The following is a 24,876-nucleotide window of genomic DNA, read 5'->3' as shown; positions in this document are numbered from 1 at the left end:
AGCTTTATTTGACTGCCAGCTCTGTTCATGCAGCTCCAGATCTGCGCTCCTTCCTCTTCAAAGGGCAGCATCTTGGTCCTTTAGGTTTCCACCCACACTCCCAGCCCCACAGTTTTTATGGCTCCATCTCTAGAAGTGCCATCACAGACCCAGGCACTATCCCAGCATTGACGGTTTTTTAAGGCACCTTCTGCAGCCCACTTTTCTACTCCACACATCCTGGTCTACTTACAGTCCCAATACCAAGCCCCTGCATCCATGTCACAGGCCTAGAGTCATTTTGGCGCAAGAATGCTAGAGTCTGTGTACCGATCCTATGGTTCGTTCCCCTGTGCTGTCCCGGTCCCAGCCGTGCAATAAGTAGAGCCTGATGCCCAGTGATTTCAGCTCTTTCAGCTCTTGACCCACAAGCTTTATTTGACAGGCAGCTCTGTTCTTGCAGCTCCAGCTCTGCTCTTCTGTGGCTTCTAAGGGCTGCATCTTGGTCTGGGCCCCAGCTGTGCAACACTTCAGCTCCTGCCCGTGAGGCAGTAAGCCCACCGCACCATCAATATCCCAGCCCCAGTGTGATTTCAGCTGCCACCCAGCAATGCCCAGTCACTGTGCCAGCCCCTGCCTCATTTCAACCGGATGCCCAGAGCCTTGTTCTCAGCACTACATTTCTTTTTCCCTTTTTATTCAGAATCCCAGCCTTGCCATGCACTTGCCCGCCCCAGAGTGACTTTGTCTCCATCCCTGGAAGTGCCATCACAGACTCAGGGAATATCCCAGCATTGCCATGATTTTCTTGTGCAATAGTTCCGCCCCGTTTTCCACTGCACACATTGTGTTCTAGTTGCAGTCACAATACTCAGCCGTAGCTGTTATCATAGGCCTACAGTGAGTTCAGGGCGCAAATCCTACATTCCCCATGTCAATCGTACAGTTCCCATACCTGCCGCCCCACAGGACCCCTTTCCCATCCCTGGTGATTTCAGCTCTTGACCCACAAGCTTTTTTTCTCCGTTCTTGGAGCTCCCGCTGTTCAATTCTCCAGCTGTGTCAGGTGAAACTGCTCCCGACCTAAACATGAGGGCCTTGGCTTTGGCTCCAATTTTGAGGCTGCACCTCCAAGTCTAGAAACACCATTCTCACCCCCATTCCAGCAGTCACTATTCTGTCTCCAGCTTGTCATTTTGTGTCCCATTTTATGGTTACTCTCTAGATCTACCCTAAGTATCCCTTTGAGCAGTGATCGATGCTGCAGCACTGCAGTCCCTACCGTGCCCCCAGTGATTTCAGCTCCAGTCCCACAAGCTTTATTTCACTGCCAGCTCTCGTTTCACTTTCTGTTCAACATCTTCCCAGCAGTGCCACACAATGCTACTTTTGCTTCTCAGGGCAGGCTCTTTGTTTTAACGCTAGCTCTCTGTGTGGTTTCAGCTCAGCTCTTGAGCCTATGTTCTTGAGCCCCAACACGACAACCCCTCCTGCAGCAATAACTCTGTAGTCCCTATAGTAGCCCTTACAGCAATTTCAGCTGTGACCATTCAGTTCACACCCCAGCACCACATTCCCTATCCCAGCCCCACAGGGGTTGTACCCCAAACCCTACCATATTTCTGTCTCCTCCAGCTCTTCTGCCTCAGCTCCAGCTCCTCAGCTTCCTACTGCCTGCTGCTAAAAGCTGCTTCTGCTTGTCACTGCAGTTTGGGGCTGTTGATAAGGCCACAAATCAGTTACTGTCGTCATTTCAATGTCTCCAGTAGCTGTCCCACCCACCCTCCCTCATGGGATCCCAACTTTGGGGACACTTGAGGCCTGAAGGCCAACATCTACCCTCCCCCTCCCACTGTGTCTCAGCCCAGCACCTGCCCAGAGACGCCCCTCACCTCCCTCAGGCAGCCCCAGGGGCTAGGAATAGCCGCCAGGCCCCTGGTCCCCCATCCCAAAAGGTGCCCTTGGGCTGGTTCTTGGGCCCTGGAACCCTCTGAGCCCCCACACCCCCAGCCTCTGCTTGGTACCACAGGGCAGGGGCTGGGATACTCTGGGCATGTCCTGCAGGCCCTGCGCTGCAGCTCTGTGCCCTTCTCCCACGGCATTTATCCAGCCCCAGGATTTCCACCACTCCCTATTGTTTTGGGCCTGGCTCCTTGTTCCGCACCCTGGGGCTTGATTTCTCCACTGGTCTCACAACTGGTGTTTCAGCCCCAATACCCACAACCCTTACTGAATTAACATCAGGTATCCAGTAAAGAAAAAGCCAAACCAAAAAAATATAAAATAGAATTAAATAAGCAGAGCAATGAAATAATACAACAAAGGCAGAAACCATTCTTACTACAAATAAAAGAATAAAGAAAAAAGAAAAAAACCAGCTTTATTCCCGGTATTCTGAACGTTACATTAAATACAGACACCGCAAACAGCTCCTTCCCGGATCCCGGTAACAGCAGCCAGTCCCCCCGGCACAACTCCAGCCCCCGCACCAGCCGCCGGCTCCCCCAGTAGCGGCGCAAGGCAGACGCGGGAGTCGCGTCCGTGCTCACCGGCGCTCCCCGGATCAGCAGCCGCGGGGTTCCCATCCCGGCGCAGCAGCGCTCCTCGGATCGCGCACCCGCACATTCCACGCCTCCCGACTCCGCCGCCGAACTGACGCCAGGAGCGCCTCAACGCACGCTATTTATGCCCCAAGCCGGACCACCCAGCCAATCACAACCCGAGGCAGCGCCGGCCCCACCAATCCCAGCCCGCCCGTTCCCGCCGCGCTCGGCTCCGCGCGCGCGTCCCCCCCCCACCTTCCCATCCTGGTCCCCTCAAGCCCTGCTCCCACCGCCGCCATTGCAGGGGCCGAGTCCGCCCGCTCCCCGCCGTCTGCCCGTTTCCCTGGGAGAAATCCCGGCCAGGACCTGAACGGGAAGCTCCCGCCCGCCCTTTCCGGCCCCAACAGCGCCTGCCGAGCTGCGGCAGCGGGGACGCAGCTCCGCCCGCTCCCAAAGCGGCAAGTGGCGGCAGGGGCGGAGTGCGGCCGGTGGCGGCGGAGCGGCGCCGGGCTGAGGGGCCGAGCCGCGACTGAGCGGGCTGAGATTGGCGGGACCGCCCCCGGATTGAAAGGGCGGCTGTGATTGGACGGGGCGGAGAAAGGCGGGCTGGGATTGGCAGGCTTGGGAGCCGTGAGGCTGCGGCCCGTGGGAGCGTGGGGCGGAGCCCGGGCTGCTCGAAGGGCCCGCGGGCGCCCTGGGTCCCGCTCGCGAGACCCGCCCCCCGTCCCCTTCTCCGGCCCTCTCTCGTGTCCAGGTCCCGGCGAAAAGACCCCCGCAGAGCCCCGACCGGAGCGCCCCTTCGGCACTCGGGGCAGGGGGCGGGGAGGGGCGTAGGTCGGGAGTGCTGTCGGCTCGCAAAGACGGACTCTGCGGCAGGTGTGCCCACGCAACCCTCTGAAAGCAACCTGAGGCAGGAGCTGCCCCCTTCTCATGCTCACTGGTCACATCTGGGGCTGCTGCAGCTTGGAGCGGGGGGGGGTGAGGTGGAGAGAGGTCCCGGTTGTCGTTACCTCCCCTACATGGCCCCTTGTCTGCCCCTGAAACACCAGGGTGCTGGGCTTTTCTTTCCGTGGAAAAGAACCACACTTATCCTCCAGGTGCCCATGGCCAAAAGTGGGATCCTGCCTCTGAAATTCCGTACATCCTAGCTTTGTCATTACCGAGGAAATTTTCCATAGACCGTAAGTGATTACTGGTAATTTTTCTTCTGTAATCATTACTGACCTCTCTTTCTGTTGAAGTGTTTGACACGTCCCTTGAGAGGTCATGGGTTTGGCTGTGTTGTTAATGGCTATTCCTGATGAACCTGAGCACCCCCATCGCTGCTATGCCCTGAATTTCAGTGAAATATATAAATGCTCCCTTTGCCTGCTCCGCAGTCTTTCTTTGTGCATCTTCAGGGAACAGATGTACTCCATCCTTTGATCCCAACTGCAGCTCTCCGACCCAAATGCCAATTCTCACAGACACAAACTAAGCAGACAGCTACTACAAGTGTTTGCCTTTAAAGTAAAATTCTTATTGCATCTGGCTGTACAATTAGAATAAATACATGTATTGATGGTCACCAGAGGAAAGCTTTTCAGATGAGAAAATATCAATTTTGGTAGCACAGATTCAATTTTGACAATATTGCGTTCTTTTGGGTTTGGGAATCCTGACCATATGAGATCTGAAAGTTGGTATTTTGCAGTTTGATATTTTCAATTGGGCCATTTTGATATTTTGGAACTTGATATTCTAGTGTTTTCAAACTGTGTTATTTTGATATTTCTGAACGTGCTGTTCAGGTATTTTAAATTGGGTTACTTTTGTATTTTGGAACTTGGGTTAGGTTAAAATTCTGGTATTTAAAATCTGTGATTTTGAGATCTGGTTTTCTTTGGTATTTTGGAATTTGGTTTTCCATTATTTTGAAACTAGGGCTCAAAACTAGGGTTTTAAACAAAAATACACTAGGGTTGTATTTTGGAATCTAGTTTTTTGCAGGGGGAATTTTTGGCATTTTTGTACCTGAGCTTCTAGTACTTTTGTAACCTGTTTTTTTCATTTGGCAACCTGTGATTGGCAGGGGTTTGGGGCATCCTAGTTGAGTGTCCTGGCTTCATTTGCCTTCTTCCATAACAATTAACCTGACATGGGAACTGTTAAATCACAGACTATACAATGAGATGCTTCCTGAAACAGAAATAAATTCTAGCTGCAACAAGAAAACCAAGAAAAGACAATACAGGAAGTAATTCCTTTTTAATAGTCTCCAAATCTCCAACATGTGAAAGGAAAAATAAAAAAGTGTAGCAGTATACAGCCATTACCAATAGAAGCAGTGTTAGTCAGCTTCTCAACGTTGCTTTTAAGTATTTTATGGGAAAAACATTTGGCCTAAAACTTCTTATGCATGAATTGTTGGGGGTTATAGGAGATGGAACCTGACCCTTAGTAAATTGCATGAGAACCACAGCTTAAAGTCACTCGATGTCTTCTGGTCTCACAGGATGAGGCAGAGGTATAACTGATTTCTTTTCTGTATCTCTGGAAAGAGCTTTTCTCATATCTATAGCAACAAGAAAAATGTTATTACAGTACTGCAGTCATTGTACAAAGCCATATTAAGTGAATTCTGCATTAAAATAAATCATTTTTAATCAAGAAAATTTCCTAGAATCATAAGACTACCTCAAGTTCAAAAGTACCCATAAGGATGCAACTCCCTGCTCCACACAGTAATACCTAAAATTATACCATATGATTAGGAGCATTGTGCAGATATTCCTTGAACTCTGATGGGCTTGGTGTCATGACCCTTTCCCTGGAGAGACCACTGCAGTTACCAACCACCCTCTCAGTGAAGAGCCTTCTAACGTTCAGTCTGAACATTCCCTGACACAGCTTTGCTTCGTCTCCTCAGTTCCTGTCACTCGTCACTGGAGGGAGGAGATCAAGACCCCCCCTCTGCTTTCCTTGGAAGTTACAGAGTGTGACAAGGGCATGCAACAGCTTTCTCTTCTCAAAGCGGCACAAAGTCATGGACATCAGCTGCTCCTCCTAAATCTTGCTCTTGAGGCTCTCACCATCTTGGTTGCTCTCCCCAGGACACACTGCTGTCCTTAATGTTGCTCAATGGCAATAATATCAACTGATATAAAACACTGCATGAAACTCAGCCAAATGGAAAGGAAATAACAAGTTAAAGTGACAAATATATCACTTAAGTCACATGCGGCAATGCTAGGTGTCTATCTGAGCCCTTGTATTTCACAGTGCTCCCCTATAGTGCAAGAACAGAAACGATACATAGCCTGGCCATGTAACCCTTTGGAAGGATAATTTAAAAAAGGACCTAGAAAGAGGAAGCACTTTGCAGTTCACTTTTGTTAACATAATTAACATTTACATACTTGAATTTCCATGTTCCTTCCCTTTTAAATTGAAAATGTTACCCAATTCTTTGCCATTGCTGAATGCTGACAATTGTTAATTTATAGGTAGACATCTGAGAAAAACAAAGTTTCAGGTCTCTGTTATGGGATGAAAGGAAGAAAGCACTGACATTCCTTCTCATTTATTCTTGTTCTGTGGTCGATTTTGCCAGAGATGATACAAAATGTATAAATGGCAAGATTAAGTTTTGTACCTAATATAATCTTAGGTAGGAAAAGTTACAAAAATACAAAAATCCCATTAGTCAGTAACTATCTGAAATAGTTTCATATAATTGTTTCAAATTGTATAATGTTTTTTATGTGTTTCATATAGAACACTGTAACACTCTTACAAACATGCCCAGGAACCCTCAACATGAGAATAGTTCCATTCAATTTGAGACCAAACAAGAACTTACCATAAGCATCTTCATCTGGCTCCCCACTGCTAGCTGAGTAGTACTCTAAGACTGTCCGGTATACACTGTAGCCTAGTTGCTTATACATATTTACAGCAACCTGATTTGATACTCTCACAAAGAGATCGACAAAAAATCCACCCTTTCTTTAGCAGGGGAGGAAAAGAAACAAACAAACAAAACCACATTAAGGAATAGTAGGTAAATGTATTTCTAAGTAACAACCCATAAATTGCAATGAAACCAAAGCAAGTCCAACGTAGTATGCTAATTAAACATCTTTCCCAATGTAATAACAGATACACTCCTTTACCAAGGGAAAATTCAATCATAGACACAGATTTAATTTTGTTTTTATCACATGGCTATTTTTCACCAGTCAATGGGTTCAGAAATTTGACCAGAAAGAACAAGACAAGTTAAATTCTCCCACAGCCCTAAATCAAATTTTAAAAGTATCCACATTTTAGATTGCTTGAATTAGGAGGACTGGAATCAGTCACAAAATTCAGTTGCCTAACAGGAGATGATAGACCCTTAATTCCACAAGGCAAATTTTTCAAAATATCATACTACTTTCCAGTTTTACCAACCATAGAGGGGTTGCCCTACCAGAATCAGTTAAGGACATTTCCCAGTGGGTTCATCTGACACTAAATTAAATATTCTCAGGTAAAAGTAACCAAGCATGGGATGGCAAGTAAACCAAGATACTCTCCACAGTACAAAATTTGTTCAGGATTGTGCCTGAGGGCACTGCACAAAGCTCTTTTCCTGTCAAGGAATGTTCTTTTATACAGTATCTCTACTGGAATTCAGGCTATGTCCTCCTCATTCTGGCAAGTTAGCTTTCAGAGAAACCTTGAGATTTTAAACTGCTAGGCAATTTTCCTAACTTTTTCTTCCAACTATGAGGAATTTCAGAAAATCAAAACACATAAAGCAAAATTCTGCCATGTAAAACAGGGTCGATTTTCTGTAGAAATACTACTTTTAAATGTTATTTTAAAAGATAAAGACAGACATACTACTCACTTTTCTGAAATTTCTTCCAGGAGCTCCATCAATTTAGCAGCCAAACCCAGCCGTCGGAATTCTGGTGCAACAGAGAGAGCAGTAACGTGTCCATGCCATTCTTCCCTAGCCACAGAGCCTTCAGCTTTGCCCATGACTGTGAACATACAGAGCATCAGCGCAGCAGCACCTTTGGGGTAATGCACTGCCTGCAGCCAGACAACTTCACAAGAGGAATAAGCCATGGATAAATACATGTTACAGTGGTTGTCATAAAGGCTAAAACAGGGATGTCCACCTTTTCACTCTATGATTCAGCAGCCACCAAAAATATCATTTTGCTCAAATCTTACAGCAGTTTCTTGACTAATGTAAAAAAATGCCAAACAAGATTGCAAATTCCTTGCTTGAGGTGACTTCTAAATGCAAATTTTAAGCAATTCTCACAAGTCTCACCAAACCAAAATTAAGATCTGACTGAAATAAAGGAGGACCAGAGGGCTAGAAACCCAAAATTACCACCCCAGCAACTATTTGAGACTTTTGGAGATTATGGGGGAATAGAGCTTGGGAAGCTTAGCCAGTCTGGCAATAGAAATATAAGGCCCTGCCAACATGATGGGTTTAAGGAAAAAAAAAAAAAAAAAAAAAAAAAGAAACCCCCCCCCCCAAAAAAAAACCACCACCAAGAAGTGGAGGTGGGGATGGTGTTTTGGGGGGCTTTTTTCTAGTTGCTCTCCTTTCTACACTGGGCCAATCCAGTGTTAGTTTATTAATGAACAATCACACTTCCACCCTGTGCTTTTATAGATATCATAGTCACTGCTAATAAGCAACAAGTGTGGTGAATACACAGAAATGTCCTATGCAGCACATATACTTTCAGCTTTAGTATGTCAAATACTTTTAGTTCCTGGATCCCTGCAAAAACCATTACTCTGCCCCACCCCATCTCCCGGCAGTTCTCTTTGGCATGATTTCTGAAAAACAAAAATATTCCACATCAAATTAGCAAATGACATCCAGGCCCAAAGCCTTCCCTTACAGGGCAATGCAAAACGCAAGCCCAGCGCTTTTACTGACTGTGGATAGAGACTTAAATCTTTCAGATTACAGAAATACCCATTCACCAAATACGTGTGGATGTTACCACAGCCAAGGCTCCTCGCTGCGCTAGGAAGATCAAAGTGGAAGCTATGGCCATGAGTCCTGCATAATACCGTAAGACATTTAAAAAACAGGAAGATGCAACGCAGGGTTCTCTTCCACGTTGGACATTTGGTAAACGCGAAGAGTAAGAAAAGCTCCCGCGTTATAATCCCCGAAATAGGTAACGAAGGGAGACGTTACCGCCGGAACACCCGGCACTCACTGTAACCCATCAGCTCCCCGCCGGGCGCCTCGGCGACGATGAAATACTCGGGCCAGTGGGCGAGGTACTGCAAGTAGAAGGGAATCCCGTACTGGGCGCTCGGTTAAGGAGCAAGTGCGGCCGCCACGGGTGCGCCGCCCGCGCCCGACCCCGCGCCCCTGCCCCGGCGGGAAGGATACGGTCTCGGTCAGCGGGTCCAGATTGCTGCGGGGGAAGAGAGTGCGGCGCTCAGCACGGGCCCGGGCCCGGCCGGCCGGCCGGCGGGGCGCCGCGAGGACCCCGCGGGGTGGGGAAGCGCGCAGGGGCTCGGGGGCAGGAAGAGGGACAGCCGGCGCTCACATATTGTTGAATCGGAAGAGGTCGTCGCAGGTGAAGGCGCGGAGCGTTGTCATGATGATGGTGACCACGACGCCGACGCTGAGCGTGACGGTGACGACGCTGCCCCGGAAACGCTCGCGCGCCCCAGGGCCACTTTCAGCACGGAAAGGCGGCAGGCGCGGCGCCCCGCCCCCCCCGCAGCCGTGCCCCGCCCCGCAGAAGCGGCCCGGCCCTGCCCGCCCGGAGGCCTGCCGCAGCGGGCCCTGCTGAGAAGGGGGGCGGGCGCGGCATCCCTGACCGAGAGCAGCGGGCGGGCGGCTGGCACGGCTGAGCCGGCCCGTACTGGCGTGGGGCACGGTGGGGCGGGGCCCCGTGGGGCCGCAGGAGCGGGAGTGCTCTGAGCTTGTGCAGCTCCACCCCGAGCCCTCAGAAGCTACACGTAACAAGACGTGACGGTAGTATGCGAGACTACCGAATGCAGAAAAAACTCTGCCTCTGGAAAGGCAGAGGGTACACACTGGAACTGCCGCCGGAAGAGGTCGGACACACATTGGAACTGCCGTGCCCAGCATATGCTTGCCTCATGTGGAATGAATCCCACAGCTGCTTTCAGCACCAAAACATCACTGATCCTGAGCACTCCTCACCACTGCAGTGATTTACGCACCTCGCTCATCCCATTCTGCAATCTTTCCACCTTACCCTCTCAGACCATTGGCACTTCAACTTCGCTTTCAGAGGGCTGCAAGTCAGAATCCATCCTCAAAAAGAAAATCTATATAACTGAGATGCTGCTGCCATCAGCAGTAGATTCCTCTTCATGATTTGCCAAAACACAGGGCTGGAGGTCATGCCAGCCAACACGGACCTCTTCCACAAAAATACTGTCCTCAGTAGTGGACTATACTTCACTCACCTGTTGCACAGCATGCAACTTTGCCACAGCACACTTCGCTGTGGCACCCAAAAAAATAAAGAAACAAGATGTCTACTATGCCCATAAGCATTCACCTACTCCACACGGCCTGTTGCACCATTCCTCTCACTTCCATTCAAATGCTGAGCTATTTCTGAAAAAAGTTACCACTGTAAGAGACCCAGATCACTCTAGTTATTCTGAAGGAAGATTTGCCCCAAAGTTGGATGCTATACTGTGGGTTTGATTTTTGTCCTTGAAATTTCTGCATGAGATGCAGTGAATGGAGTTTGGGTACAAGATTTGGGACAATGAAAAAGGCCTTTCTTGACCTGGAATTTGGAATCAGGAGATCCTGACAAGGCTATGCCAGAGAGAGCACAGCCTGTCAGAGTCGATATCTGTCAGATTTCTGATAATTTAAGGGTCAACATTTTGGTAGGAGAAAGTTGATTCAAGGTCTGTAGTTGTGGTGCAACAGTGATGTGGGATTTCAGAGTTGCCAGAAGCAGGAAGAGACTACACTTTTCAGGACGGTGGTGGAGGTGTGAGGAGGAATATGAAACTTGGGAGAAGGAATAGATGATTTTAAGGCCGGTTCTTGATCCTTTTGAGGTGTTAGGAAATTTATAGCTTTATAGCCCTCTCCTGCTTGAGGCGCCCCCTCTCTTTTACTGCAGAACCACAAGAATGATATAATGACACACACTTAAGAATAGAAAAAGCTCAGCCATTCACTTGACTGCCGTGACTTAAGGCACTCTCTCCAGCCAAACCGGACCTTGGGCTACTTTGCTGTACTCAAGATAAAGCCTTTGCTTCTGAAGTGCTCAAAAAGGCACTAAGAAGTGCAAAAAGGCACTTTTGTTACTGTGACTGAACTTGGTTCAAAAGCTGGTCATGGCTAGAGTAGTCTTTACTACTATCAAATTAATTCCCAATACTGTAGCCTAAGGCAGTATTTTCTACTCAGTGAGTTTGGGTTTTTATTTTAAATGACTAGACATCAATATATAGTTCTGCTAGTATGAAAACTGTGCAGGCCAAATCTTGGGTGGCTATCTCTGCTGAATGAAGTACAGGTGAAACAACTTTAGGCCTTACTTAAACGTAAGTACAGAGATTATCAGACTTCCTCCACTTCTCAATTACCTTTTACAGTATATTACAAGTGGAGTATCATTCAGTCTCAGCTAGGATGCGTGGAATGTAAATTAAGAGGCAAGTTTTGCACTTCTATGAAGACAAAGAGGATTTCACCCTTCAGAGAACAAGTATTTTCCACAGCTAATTTTATTTTCAATTACACCATAATCAAGTGTTGACAATTAGTGTCTTAAAAGCTACAAAAGCAGGATTTCAACCCAGCAAGAGATTTAGAATCAATTCTATGTTCAATTACAAATCACCATCCAACAGAGACCCTCTCTAGAGTGTTTAATGTTAGCAAGTTTCACTCTACATACACAAGGTATGCTGTATCTCAAGTATCAGTGGAATTCTGTCTAAGGGACTCATCAATAAATGAAGACATTTGTATATTTAAAATAACCATAATTACGGTATTATTGGTATCAATTACTTTGAGAAGAAGCAGCTGTTTCTCAGTATAGAAAAGTGATGGCAAATGTGAACAGGAATAATTAAATATATAAGTGTGTGGTATTAAGTGCATGCCTTAGGTAGGAAACCTTGTTTGGTTTGGGGTTTTTTTGGATTTTTTTTTAAAGTGCTTTGCATGATCCACCATCAAAAGAGGCCTGTATGAAGACCTAACACTGTTCATATTACAGGAACAGAAAAGTTAAGCATTAACATAGTCAAGCTCTGATTTGAATATTGTATTTAAAAAAAAAAGCCAAGGCCCATACATTTAGATACCGAATTGAAATGTTTCCACACATCTTAGAATACAACCAAATAACATATTACACTCAGATTATGAGAACCTGCCTGTTCTGAAACAATTTATAAAGTGACAAAGTCCACAGCAAAGCTATTGCTTTACTTCCATAATGTAAACACATCTGAAAGAAGAATATACTGAGAGTTTCACAGATGAGATTATAAATTAGTAAAACTAAAGCAATTGGTCATACAAAGCTTTTGTCCCTTACAAGGCTTAGCTTACAAGCTCAGGCTGTACATTTATTCTTTGAAGGACATCTTCTGGCATACAAAAGACAGGATTGACGGCCTTAATTTGTTCTTCTCCTAATAAAGATAGTCCAGCAATACCAAATAAGGTGTGAAATGGATCCACCTGGAAGAAAAAAGAAAGCTTGTGTCTGATTCCAAAAGTCAGCTGGTTTTTCACTTGTATAGAATGAAATTTTCATTTGCCAGCAAGAGAATGGAAAATCTCCATGGCTTCTGTGGGAAAGACAATACAACTGAATAAATTTTCATTTATGCCAACATGTGTTGATAGGCAAGACATTTCCATAGCAGGCATTTACAATACTGTGATTTACTCAAGCATGCTTGTCAATTATCTGCTGCTAAGACGATTTTCAACTCTGAATTAGACAGAAAGCAATCACATTTGTCTATTAGCATGCAATATCACAGGGTGGTAGAAGCAAAGACAATTAACGTTTTAAAAGTAAACTGCATTATCTACAGGTACCACTTCCATATATTCCCCATTTGTTCTTGAGAAACATCATAATGCTCTTTATTGGTCTCCAAATGCAGAGCTGTGCTGTAAAACCTTGAGAGGGAAGCAGCAACCTATTTTGCTAGAAAACCTCCTGGAACTATAAATAAAAACAAACCCCAGCCCCCGCAAAAACCATCTATTCCTAAAACTACACAATCACCTGTAGCCATGATATTTTATGAAAAATCCTCTGCTAGGATTTTTCCCTTCCTGAGGAGCTGAGAGCCTCAGGAAAGAAACGCAAACAATAACTATCTGCTGCTGTGGAATGCAACAGGTGCATCTTCCATTGGTCCATGTGGATTATTTTCAATTAGTGATCAACCACAGCCACCTGTGCCAAGGCTGTGAGCAGTCACAGGATTTTGTTATGCATTCTATTCTATTCTTGTCCTTTGTAGCCTTCTAATCTTTCTTCTCTCTCTGTTCTTTAGTATAGTTTTAATGTAGTATTTTAATATAATATATAACATAATAAATCAGCCTTCTGAGAAAAATGGAGTCAAGCCTCGTGTCCCCACACTTGGAGCATCCACCGCAACAATCACCACCCCTCTCCCCTCTACAAAACAAACAAATGAAAAACAACCCAAACACAAAATACCCCCAAACAACAAGGTTGTTAGGACTGAGTTTCTGCAGGGATAAAGCAAAAACCTGGGAGTCAACATTTCTACAGGAGTAGAAATTTCTACACTTCAGCAATCAAAGACAGGTAAAACTAATATTAAATGACTGCTAATGTAACATAGGAAAGCTGTCCCAAAGGTGCTCTCGTTAGATATAGAGAAAAGGCTCTTCAGAGCTGCTCTTCCAAGAAGACACAAATATTTCATTACTCAAAGCTAGAAAAGCATTTAGATGTCAAGTTCTGGGCTTCAAGAATTCTGAAAAGGGAAAAGGTCTTCCTGTAAGGTCCTTAGAAATACAAAACTCTTCCTATTTTAAGAACACAAAAACACTTTCCAAATGACAGATCGGAGTTAATAGATTTCTCCCCCAACTGGGAATAAAGTAGCTGCTTGCAAAAAAATTAGAAGTTACTTTATTTTTTAATGCATTTGTGGAGAAGGAGCAGACATGGGCAGCTGCAATAAAAACAGCTAATACCTTTCCAGACCATTAACAAATAAGCCAGGTGTTCAACAGGAATGCAGTCTCACATAACTTTTTATCTGTTCAGCAGATAAAAGATAAAAAGAAAGATAAAAAGATAAAAACTTATTTTGCCATTTCACTGGGACAATATCAATTACTTCCACTTGAAACCAAAGAGAACAGACCAGCTAAATCATAACTGCTCTCTCAACAAGCAAAAAATCCATAGCACCAGCCCCTTGATGTTGTTATCACAAAAGCTTCTTCCTCCTTCAGCTAGACAAATGTCAGCAACAAGATTTATTCAGTGGCTGGGCTCGCAAAGAATGAAAGTTAGTGTATAGGGATTCTTATTAAAAACTCATGATTTAATTAGACCAGACAAAACCACCAAGAGAGTTGAAGACTATTTAACCTACACCAGACTTTAGCTTGCAGATCATTTCACAAAACAAAGTAATAAACCCAAAGAATCCACACATACACTGGAAAACCCACCACCAAACAGAGCCTTTTTACACAGATCTTCCAAATGGTCTTGTGAGAAATGGTTTGTGTTGCGTGTGTTATGGGGGATCAAACCAGATTTTGTAAGGAATGGCAACTGACTTCACTGGGGGATACATGTGCGTTATAAAGAATGTGCTCCCCAAGTATGCCATCAATGGCAATTCTACACTATTCTTCCTTCAGAGTAAACTGCAGCCTCTGCAAAACCCACCAAGACCATGAGTTGAGTCATACTCAAACAAAAGTTGAAATTTCTAGTTGAAATTTTCATGTGCATTTTGTTTTGAAAAAATATCACTTACCATATCTCCCGGTCTGTCAGCAAATCCTCCAGTCTCCTCATCCTGGCACGCCAAAATAAAGCAGCGCAGTTTCTCTCTGTCAATCCACTGTATTCTACCAATCATCTTCAAAGAAGCTAGCACCCACCACGAATAACATACATCAGGTAACTGGCAAGCAGAGAGGCAGATTAAATATTTGCTTGGGTTTTAAACATAATGCTGCAAATTTTACTGGTAAGTCTGCACATTAACAGGTGTGCTATCCTAATACTCTTGCGGAGACACAACACTTAAGAGTGTCGTTGGAGTAAAAGAATTTCTTGACAGTCTCTTTTCAGCGGACTTCTGTTTTCAGGGAAGGAAACTATCTTTTTCAAACTTCTTCAAGAAACAAGACCACAAGAATGTGATTTTAAAGACTTCACCTTCTGTGAGAGATGCTGAAAAACCACAGCTCTTCATTCAAGAGGAAATACAAAGAAGTTCGCATCAACTATTTGTATTTTGGGGGCAAGGGAGGAAGCAGGGAAATCTGTTGGTTGATTATCTATTTGCCAGAGATTATTCTAGGTTACACAAATCTCTAGTGTGATGTGGAACACTATGACACTCAGGATTTACATCCAGTAGAGCAGTAATTTCTATACAAATCATATAGAAAAGATCATTCCCCAAGTCAGAAAATATTAAAGACTCAGTTTAACAGGATAATGGTGTCAGCAAGACATCCTTCCATATGTGTACTTTGCAGTATTGAGGACTCAAACAAAGCATAGCTAAGGACTGCATGACAGGTGTTAGTAACAAAAGAAAGAATCAGGATGAAGGCCTGACTTTGAAAAGTTCACTAAATGTTTTATAGAAGTCATGACATTTTCCAGTAGTTCAGCTTCAGAAAAAGCAATCTCTATTGAGATTTGAACAAAGAAAAGGAGACACACAATACCTTCTCTGGTCGCCCGTTGAGACCTCCAGAAGGTAACTGACGTTCACAAAGCCACCAACCCAGCAAGTCCACATTTACTTGATGCAATTGGTCTGTTATAGCCAGAAATCCTGTGCAACAATAGATCTAAAATTACAGACATAAATTTTTTGTGTATTTAATAACTAAATATAGTTTAGCAGACTAAATGCAGGAAGACCTCAAAGCAGCAATACAGTCATATAAACAATGCAAAATAAGCTCACACACATTTCAACTTTTAGTCTCAAAGACTTTTACTTCAGAAAACCATATTATTGTTATAGTTCCTTTTGTAAAAAAGTACCAGTAGCAGAATCTGTAATATTACACTAATATAAGACACTAATGCAAGGTTTGGAAAGTAATTGCAGGAGATCTGAGAGAGACATATTTTAAAAACAGAGTCTCAAGCCAGAGTAGTCAAACTGACTTCTGCAGGCTGGATATGGCCTTTATAAAAATTTTGCATCCAGTCTATGGTTTGCTCCTGTACCTGCCTTTTACCCTAACGTTTGCAAACAGCAAACAAAAGACCAAATGAATTCCCTAACAGAAACAGGCTCACTCAGATCATTAACTATCTTGGCAATTCCCTCTGTGTTTGGTCATGTCACGCTTACTTTCAAAGTGCCATGTAATATATCTGCATTAATGAATCCCCTTTTAATTTTATTAATCCCCTAAAATAATAAGTTAATAAAATTAATTAATACAATTATTTTTATTAATTTTAATTCAATCCCCCTTTAATATTAATTTTTAAATTAATATTTTTTTCCCTGGAAGATAGCATTTATGGTGGAACAGCATACTTTGGTCACATTTCATGTGGTCACTAAGAAAGCAGCAAAGCGCAAAAAGCCAAGAATCATAGAACTATTAAGGCTGAAAAAGGCCTCTAAAATCATCAAGTCCAACCTTTAACTTAATACCACCAAATAACACTACACTATATCAGGAAGTGCCACATCTACTCATTTTTTGCACACTTTCAGAGATGGAAGCTCCACTACTTTCCTAGGGAGTCTGCTCCAATGCTTAACCACTCCTTCAGTGAAGAAATTCTTCCTAACATGCAACTTGAATCTCCTGCAGTACAACGTGAGGTCATTTCCCCTTGTCCTGTAACTAACTGACTGGGAGAAGAGGCTGACTCCCACCTTGCCACAACCTCTTTCCAAGTAGTCTCTCCTGAAACTTCTTTTCTCAGGACTAAACACCCCAGTACCCTCAGCTGCTCCTCACAGGCCTTATGTTCCAGACCCTTCCTCAGCTCTATTACCCTTCTCTAAACATGCTCCAGCACCATAATGTTCTTTTGGAAGTGATGGGCCCAGAACTGCCCTCAGGATTGGAGGTGACCCAGCAGTGCCAGCACAAGGGACACCAACTGCCCTGGTCCAGTGGCCACACTGTGGCTGGTACAGGTGCCAATGGCCTTCTTGCCCACCTGTGCACGCCTGGGCTGATAGTCAGCTCCTGCTGACCAGCACCCCTAGGTCCTTTTGTGCTGGGCAGCTTTCCAGCCACTCCTCCCCAAACCTGGAACATTCCACGAGGTTGTTGTGACACTAGTGCAGGACCCAGCACTTGGCCTTGTTGGCCTTGGCCCCTGGATCCAGGCTTTGCAGAGCCTTCTGCCCATTAATCAAAACTCTCATACAAACTGGTCCTTCCTGTGACCTTACTGAAAATGCACTTGATTACTTTGTCCAGACTACTGATGAGGATATCAAGTAGGACTGGTCACAAAACTGAGCCCTGGAGAATCCCATTTGTGACCCTTTGGATTTAACACCATTCCCCACTACTCGCTGGGTCCAGCCATGCAGCCAAAACTGCACTTGTCCAAGCCATGAGCTGCAGCCTCAGGTGCAGGAGAATTCTGTGGGAAAGCATGTCAAAAACTTTTACTCAAGTCTGGGTAGACATATCCACTGCCTTTCTCTCATCTACTAGGCAAGTCACCTGCTCATAAAAGGACATCAGGTTTGGCAACATTCCCAGAAAAATACTGAACTTCCACAGAGATGAAAGAGAGAGCTTTTTAAGGGGTATGTGAATAAGCACAACAGATCTTATCCTCACAGAAAATGCCAGCTGCAAACTGAGTGGGTTCAGCTATTGAACTGACTTCCTGGAACACTAGAACATGGTCCAGCCATTTAGACTATATGGGCAATGCTATTGTACATTAAAACTATAAGGTAAGTACATGTAACAGATTTAACTTTTTTTCCTGATTTTAAACACAGAAGGGGCAGGAAAGCCAACACTCGTCAACAAAATGCCTTTAGTATTTTCATGTGATGAGGTGAATCCTAGCTATGGCATTACTTACCATAATTATGCAAAATAAACAGGTAACTGCAACAGCATAAAAAGTTTATTTTTTTCACACATTCAGGTTAAGTGCACTAAACTTTTCCATGAAAAGAAAAAAAATATGAAAGGTAAATTTAAATTTAAAATTATTTCCCTTAAGTAAATCTCCTGTTGAAAGAAGTTATTTAGATTGCCTTTCTCGGGAGATCCCTTAATTTTTTCTAATTATACTGCATTTTCTTCTCAAGTACATTTTACTGAGCTTTTTTCAGAATTCACTGTCACCAATAACAGTGTATAACAACTACTGATTCTAGCTGATAAATACGCCCATTACTAAGTTAGGTATGTCCTCTAAAAACTGACTTTCCTAAAAAAATTAAGTAATTCTTGACAGGCTTCATGTCTTGTTTTTATTTGGGTTAATTGGCTGATAAATCTCAAACAGACTATACAATTGACGTTTATGTCTCATTATGACCTGCGTCAGAAACACAGTGATAAATCTTGTTCACCGTCTCCACTGACACCCATTTCAAATTCTCTAAAAATCCTCATGCTAGCGATTTCAAAATCACTATGTGAAGGCTCAAATTCAGTCTTAAAAGCTGTTCCGTTATTGTCTTTTTTCCTACCTAAACTCTCAAGTCTCAACTCGCCTTCCCAGATTAGGTTACATACCCATTCATTTATTTTAACTAAGACACTAGAATCAGACATTTGGGAAACAAGAGGTACATCCATTTTCATCACTGATACATGCTGTAAAAAAAAAACCATGTATAGGCAGTATGTGATGCTTGCTAATTTAAAGTATTTCCATATAAAGAGAAACTCACCTGTCCTGCATGTGATTCGGAACCTGGTCTACAACCAAATCCTCCATCAAAGTTCATACACGACAAAACGAATTCTACTGCTTTTCCCACATCAATAGCATCCAGCTTTCCCTGCAAGTAAGAAAATAACTAATGCACTTGATATTCTACCAAGCTGATCTTCTGCAGAAACTTCAGCAGTACCAAAGAGCTGTACCAAGCAATTCTCTACTTGTGCAAGTGATGGTTTAGGACTTACCAGAAGTGCAAGAGTTGCTGCAGCACAGAAAGAGAACCTTGTATCTATTTCTCCTATAATATGGGGGATAAGGAATGAAATCAGATTATTTTTTCAACAAATATACATTTAAATCACTACTGAAAATACAGAACAAAATGTTAAAATCCTAGTTCTACATCAAAAAACAAATCAGCTAAAAAAATCCCCCATACAATTTAATTTTCCAGCTTACCAACTATTTTCCCAATAATTTAGAAAATATGTTACCATTTAAGCGATATGTATGTTTTACTGTCCATAAAAGTCAACAAATCATTTAGAGCTGGACAGCTACATATCCAAATCAATTCAGCTAGTGGTAATTTACAAAGGACTGTTTGATTTTAGAGTTTATCTGTAGTCCTCTACAGAGAGTGGCAGAGCAATGGAAATAATAAATAATCAGACATCTCTTTCTCTGTCTTAAATCCAGCTGGAAGTAGAAGCCATTTCTTGTTTTAGGGGAAATCTAATTAAAGTTACAAGCCTTCTTTTGCATATTTGTACCTGGAAGAAAAACCAAATCCCCTACACCTATAACAGAATGATTGCTTGTCAAGTCCAATATAACTCTTGTAGCACAAACTCCAGGCAATTAATACTTGAAGTCACAATTTAAAATTTAACTGAGCTGCAAACATTCTGTTTCTTGGTTGAACTTTTGCAAGACTTCTGTTCTTAAGAAATTCACAAGCTGAAACACATAAACCAAACATCTGCTGCTCTGTCCTACATCAGGGATCACACTCCCTCAGCCGTGCCTCTTGGAATACTTCAACCAAAAGGGCACAGCAACCTATGAACCAATTTAGCACACAGCATATAATCTACCTTTACAGTAGCATACATATACTAAGATTTCAGTTGCTGAATTTTACCTGAATAAGAGTGATATGCAATAGATTTGCTTAAAGTTTAGGTCTTCACTGGTGATACTTTTAGAGTGACTAAATATTTATGTCACAGCTTAAAAATGCTGTGTTTGTTCATAAGAATTTATATGCAGAAACAAAACCATTATTAAGAGCAGTTCATGAGTACAAACCCAGTTTTTCTCACTCCCACATAGTGAAAAATCCTTTCACATTTGACATGGATATAGGTCATTACTAACTACCATCAAATAGCAAGTATAAAATGTTCCTTATGAAACAGTGTATCTAGTATTTCAAAGTACTGTTAAGTTAAAAATGCCTGAAAGTCTTCTTCCTCAAGACACTTTACTCTTAATACAAGAATGGAACTGAACTTGAGAATATTTATGAAAGGAATGAAACATAATTCTGTCCTTCACAAACTCTTCTTTTTCATGACTTAGAAAGTAAAAGTGTTCACATTTAATACATATTCAAAAAGACCATCCAAGGAAATTTAAGTTTACAGACTTACACAAGTCAACCTAGACACTACATTTAAAAGATCTAAAAATTACCCCATTCATCTCCAGCAAACGATCCATCTTCTTTCTGCAAGCTCTGTATATATTCAACAATTTTATTTACATCAACTACATGGAGACTATCATATAAAATAAGAATCTGGGGAGGGAAAAAAAGACACAGTAACAATCAAAGAGAAGCAAAAATTTTAAAAATTTATTTCTTAACAGAAAAAAGAGGATTTATAAAAGATTTTATTTAATTAACTCTGAATACAATTTGGTGATGTTTATTAAAATTTTTTTCCACTTTAGTAGTTAATCTCTACACTGTAGATTATCTTCGTCTAAAACTTTTAGGACATCCTCAAAAGGAGATACAAACAATTCAAACTGAACTCTTTCATGCTTTGTCACTTTCTAGCATTGAGATCTTCTTTCAAAAGCACAACCAGGTTTATTTATTTTACGTTAGCAATATGTAGAATAGAGATTTGATTATGGTTAATATTGTAATGGCACAATGACACCTTAGATGTACCAATGTGAAGTTCTGCACTGCGACTACTTGGATATGTGTATGTTAAATTACTAACTCCACTTACGGTGGAGTAAAACTTGTCAACAATTACTCATTTCAAATTATTAGATTTTTATTTACATTAAAATTTTAAATATAACAAATAGAACCAAAATGTAATAATTTAAGAAAAAGTATGAACAATATGATTATGCACCAACTGTCCAGTGAATATATTCTGGAAGAAAAATAAAGGTTATAGTAGGGAATACAATTTTCCAAACCACTGCTGATTTAAACCAGCAAATCAGCATGACACAATGTCGTGTGAAAACAACTGTTTCTGAGCCCTATCTGACTTATAGGTTTTACTCATACCTTGTATAATCAGTAGAGAGTAAATAAGAATTTATTATATATCACAAAATGGAAAAAAAACCCATCTGAAACAAAGCAATATTATAGTACCAATCTGAAAAACACCGGACACTATGACTTTAAATCTAGTTAGCTGGAACCTTTCAATTGCTAGATAAAATTGAAATCAAATAAAATATAAGTCTCACGGAAAATTAAAAAAAAAAAAAAACAAGAATGTACAACTCCAACAGAAAATATATAATCACAACATGGACCCTAAATGCAAATCTGAACAAATTACTATTAACTGTGATTACAAGAACATCTGATTTGACCCTTTAAACATCCCAAATACACAGACAGGACTAAACGGTGTTTGTTCTCTAAGACCACGCATATGCATTAAGGTATGCTGGTTAAGTTTACCACAGAAATTTTACATCAGCATTTGTGAACACTTTTTCAGTTTGGATAGCTGATGGAGAAGGAAGACTCGTTCACCAGATGATGATCTACAAGTCTTGTCTTTATTCCCAAATCACCAATTATTATACACCCTTTAATTAGCTCATGCATAGTGCAAAATCCCAGCTCACCATTGGCCAATTAGTTATCAGCTATCTACGTGCTGTTTTGGTGTAACTATCACTACTTTTCCCAAGCTGTTTTGCTTTACCACCTGTTTCTGTGCATTTCTTCATCTGTGGGCCAAGGACACACAGTTTAATTGGAATGGCAACTCCCCTCATTCTCTATCTCGGTCAAATTAATCTCACTGTGACCTTTAGCTCGGAGCCAGCTTGTTACAAAGCTCTCAACAGATAGCTACAACTGAATTTAGTTAACATGAAAATATCTCCTAGTAATATCAAGTACATATTTAAGAACTAACATATCTAATATGTAAAGGTAACAACCTCAAATTGTACCCCCCCTTATACTGAATTGGAATTTGTGAAAGAAGCAGGATTGGACAGTTTGGAAAAGTTCAGACATCACAGCCTGGAAAAACTTTACTGCCCTGGTTCTCATAGTACTCAGAGTAATTCTAGTGCTAAAGTGGTGGTACTAATGATCAACCTTATAGCATTCTGTCCTACCTAAGGGGCTCAAACGCAGTATCTTAAATCCCACACAGTTTCTGCCTAGAAAAAAATGCTGTATTGTTTTTTTGTAATGCCATTAAAATACTTCATCCATAGGATTCTATGAGAGATGCACACTGCAAGCAATCAAGCTAATTGTTCAGAAGTGTTTGAGCCTTTTCAGTACTTTTTCACACAATGGTTTGCATCAGTGGAACAAGCCAAAACAAAAAGCAGAACAAAATAAAGGCATATTGTGAGCAATAGTGAGAAAATAAGTTTATAATGGAGATAGCTGCAGTGAAAAAATAAGATTGAGAGTTACTTCTTATTAGGGGGAGCATACATACCAAATAAATTAAAATGCTCAACACACTAGTACAATTTTTAAATTACACACCCCCAAAAAACTCATATAAAAATAAAAAAAAAACCTCTTGTTCTGGTCATACATATCTGTCACCTCAATGTACACTAAGAAGAATTTATAAAATCAAAAATTATCCATAAAATGCTCCAGTAAAACCTGTAGCTAAGGAGTATTCCAAGGTAACTTACAAAACTGGCAACAATGCAGTAACCATTAATGACTATTAGAAGTAAAACATTCCTGAATATGACAATTTTTAGAAAGTGATATATCTAAATCCTACCGTTCTTTCCATCAATTTTTTTTTTATTAAGACACTGAAATAATTTTTGTCATGGGCCTCCAACAGTAACTGGTTTGTAAATCTGCAATCATCAAAATCTTAATCACAAACACTTTTTTTCTAAAATTACCCTCCTACATTTACCTGGACAGCACTGAGGGTATACAGAAGATGAGGATCATGACCTATGCTGGCACTTATTCCACCACACTCATGTTGGCACGATTTGATGAATGACAGAATTTCTTCTTTGTTCATTCGGTGCAGCTGGCCCATGAGATCCATTGCTGTCAGTCCCCAGTACACACCACTCATCCTCAAATACTCCGACATACAGTACTCCTAAACAGTGCATTATTTTAGTTTTTAATCAGATAAGCACACCATCACTATAGCACAATGAAAATACGTTAGTTAACTTTCACAAATAGCTTCTAGCCAACCATTTTCCAGCCATTTAGCAATTACGCATCAGCCACTCACAGATATTCTGTACATATGCACATGTGTATATACACACTCATAAATATGGGAAAATGCACATGTAGTTACCAACACGTACTAGACTCCCTTCCTTCCTGTATTTTCCTAGTTCAAACCGTCAAGCTCAATGTCAAATTAGCCACAAACAAACAGTTGCACACCAATTCACTTCAGATCACTTATCATCTTGACATTCAAAGAAGCCCTCAAATTACCATCCCAACTAGTGTCTCAAAAAATAACAAGTCTATTTCCAAGTGCCAAAACTCTCACAATTTAAGTTGCCCTAGAGAATGAAATTTCATACTGAATTCTCTTACATTGATTACTCACCTGCACTATATAAACATTATTTTTTACATGCACTACAATTGAAAGCAACAGTGCTTGGCATCCTTTTGTGAACAGTAAAGGTAACCGCAACTTTTCTTTACATAAGAAGTTATTGACAATTTTTACCTGCCAGAAGTGGAATCCCATTGTTGTGGACTACATCCAATCACCTATGACTGTAAAATTGACGTTAAGTTGTCCCATCAAAAGAGTAACATGCAAATGCAACTCTACTTGTGCATTCTAGTGGATAAAGAAGCTAGTAGCTTGTTTCTCAGGTCTCAAAGTAATTATAGAGCTAAAATTATAATCTTTAAATTTATAGTCAGATAACACATGCCAAAACTCATCGCAGACCTAGAGAAATTAACAAGGGCAACTTTATTTTATACTTTGGATTGCAAGGTAAAAAACAATTAGCTTGTTAATAATATGCATCTAACCCTTAACTCTGAGCCAATAAAGGTTATTACTGTTAACAAAACCACAGCTGTACTGTAACAAACTGATACCTACATAATCATCTTTCTTTGTTCCATATGAAGCTATATAGTCCGCATGTTTTTCGGAAAGTAATGTGCTTGGGGCATCGGGTTTTATTATAACATCCTTTTGCGGTGTCCCCTGCAAAAAGCACCAACAAGTCAGTTGCAATGTCAGGTTTAGCAGCTTGGTATAAAATAGCCAACACCGGTGACTGTGACTCTGGGAAAAAAACATCTCTAGCTATTTTGAGCCTAGGACAGGTTGTGCATCTCACGCCATCACTGTCCAGCCTGGCTAAACCCTTCCCCAGGAAAGGCTACGAACCGAACCTTGCAATAAAGCTAAGAAGTAACACCAACTCGCCAAGAATAACCTGAAGTGCCGGACGCGGGAGCCCTTCCCCGAGCCCGGCCGCGCCGCCCCGCGCCCCCACGGCCCCGCGAGGCCCGGCCCAGCCCGCGTGCTCCCGGGGCCGCTGGAGAGACGAGTGCCACCGCCGTGCCCCCGCGCGGACCCCGTGCGACTCGCGTCTCTCCAAGGCCGATACAACCGCGCGCTAGAAAACAAAGCCTTCCCGCAGGCGAAGCGAACGGCAACGCAGAGCCCTGCACCCACCATGTCCTCCGCGCGCACCGGAAGAGGTACAGCGGA

The 24,876-nt window shown here is 42.2% G+C and overlaps 2 protein-coding genes and 1 non-coding gene across 4 annotated transcripts; all 3 read right to left on the bottom strand.

Moving 5' to 3' along the window:
• Positions 1-4,750: 4,750 nt before the first annotated feature.
• NAA20 (N-alpha-acetyltransferase 20, NatB catalytic subunit) lies at positions 4,751-9,415 on the bottom strand. 2 transcript variants are annotated; one of them, XM_064429273.1, is made up of 6 exons: positions 9,089-9,401; positions 8,929-8,953; positions 8,750-8,840; positions 7,399-7,534; positions 6,364-6,509; positions 4,751-5,076 (listed from the first exon to the last, which is right to left on the bottom strand). In XM_064429273.1, exons 1-6 carry the CDS (start codon positions 9,139-9,141, stop codon positions 4,991-4,993), a joined length of 537 nt encoding a protein of 178 aa, XP_064285343.1. In that variant the 5' UTR covers positions 9,142-9,401; the 3' UTR covers positions 4,751-4,990. The 2 variants fall into 2 exon arrangements, with proteins under 2 accessions (XP_064285343.1, XP_064285342.1); XM_064429272.1 differs by having other exon boundaries at positions 4,751-6,509; positions 9,089-9,415.
• Positions 9,416-11,258: 1,843 nt separating this feature from the next.
• RABGGTB (Rab geranylgeranyltransferase subunit beta) lies at positions 11,259-24,876 on the bottom strand. Its single transcript, XM_064429271.1, has 9 exons — positions 24,841-24,876; positions 24,256-24,363; positions 23,068-23,265; positions 20,360-20,465; positions 18,907-18,959; positions 18,669-18,779; positions 15,484-15,609; positions 14,556-14,705; positions 11,259-12,246 (listed from the first exon to the last, which is right to left on the bottom strand). The coding sequence occupies exons 1-9, from the start codon at positions 24,841-24,843 to the stop codon at positions 12,106-12,108; spliced, it is 996 nt and encodes a 331-aa protein (XP_064285341.1). The 5' UTR covers positions 24,844-24,876; the 3' UTR covers positions 11,259-12,105.
• LOC135305537 (small nucleolar RNA SNORD45) lies at positions 24,015-24,097 on the bottom strand. The gene has a single exon (XR_010366656.1). It is a non-coding gene; the product is annotated as a small nucleolar RNA SNORD45 (small nucleolar RNA).

Source organism: Passer domesticus, chromosome 7 (assembly GCF_036417665.1).
Source record: "Passer domesticus isolate bPasDom1 chromosome 7, bPasDom1.hap1, whole genome shotgun sequence".
NCBI lineage: Eukaryota > Metazoa > Chordata > Aves > Passeriformes > Passeridae > Passer > Passer domesticus.
The sequence above is the reverse complement of the archived record's forward strand: the minus strand, read 5'-3'. Positions and strand labels throughout refer to the sequence as shown.

What these genes read in the sequence shown, in the direction of transcription:
- NAA20 (XM_064429272.1), bottom strand. Translation starts at nt 9,141, where the DNA reads ATGACAACGCTCCGCGCCTTCACCTGCGACGACCTCTTCCGATTCAAC. An exon ending in CTCTTCCGATTCAACAATAT is followed by an intron (nt 8,954 to 9,088) that starts GTGAGCGCCGGC and finishes CTTCCCCCGCAG; the next exon opens with CAATCTGGACCCGCTGACCG. An exon ending in CTGGAAGAAATTTCAGAAAA is followed by an intron (nt 6,510 to 7,398) that starts GTGAGTAGTATG and finishes CCCCTGCTAAAG; the next exon opens with AAAGGGTGGATTTTTTGTCG.
- RABGGTB (XM_064429271.1), bottom strand. An exon ending in GTTTGCTGGAGATGAATGGG is followed by an intron (nt 18,960 to 20,359) that starts GTAATTTTTAGA and finishes CCCATATTATAG; the next exon opens with GAGAAATAGATACAAGGTTC. An exon ending in TCAACGGGCGACCAGAGAAG is followed by an intron (nt 14,706 to 15,483) that starts GTATTGTGTGTC and finishes TCTGCTTGCCAG; the next exon opens with TTACCTGATGTATGTTATTC.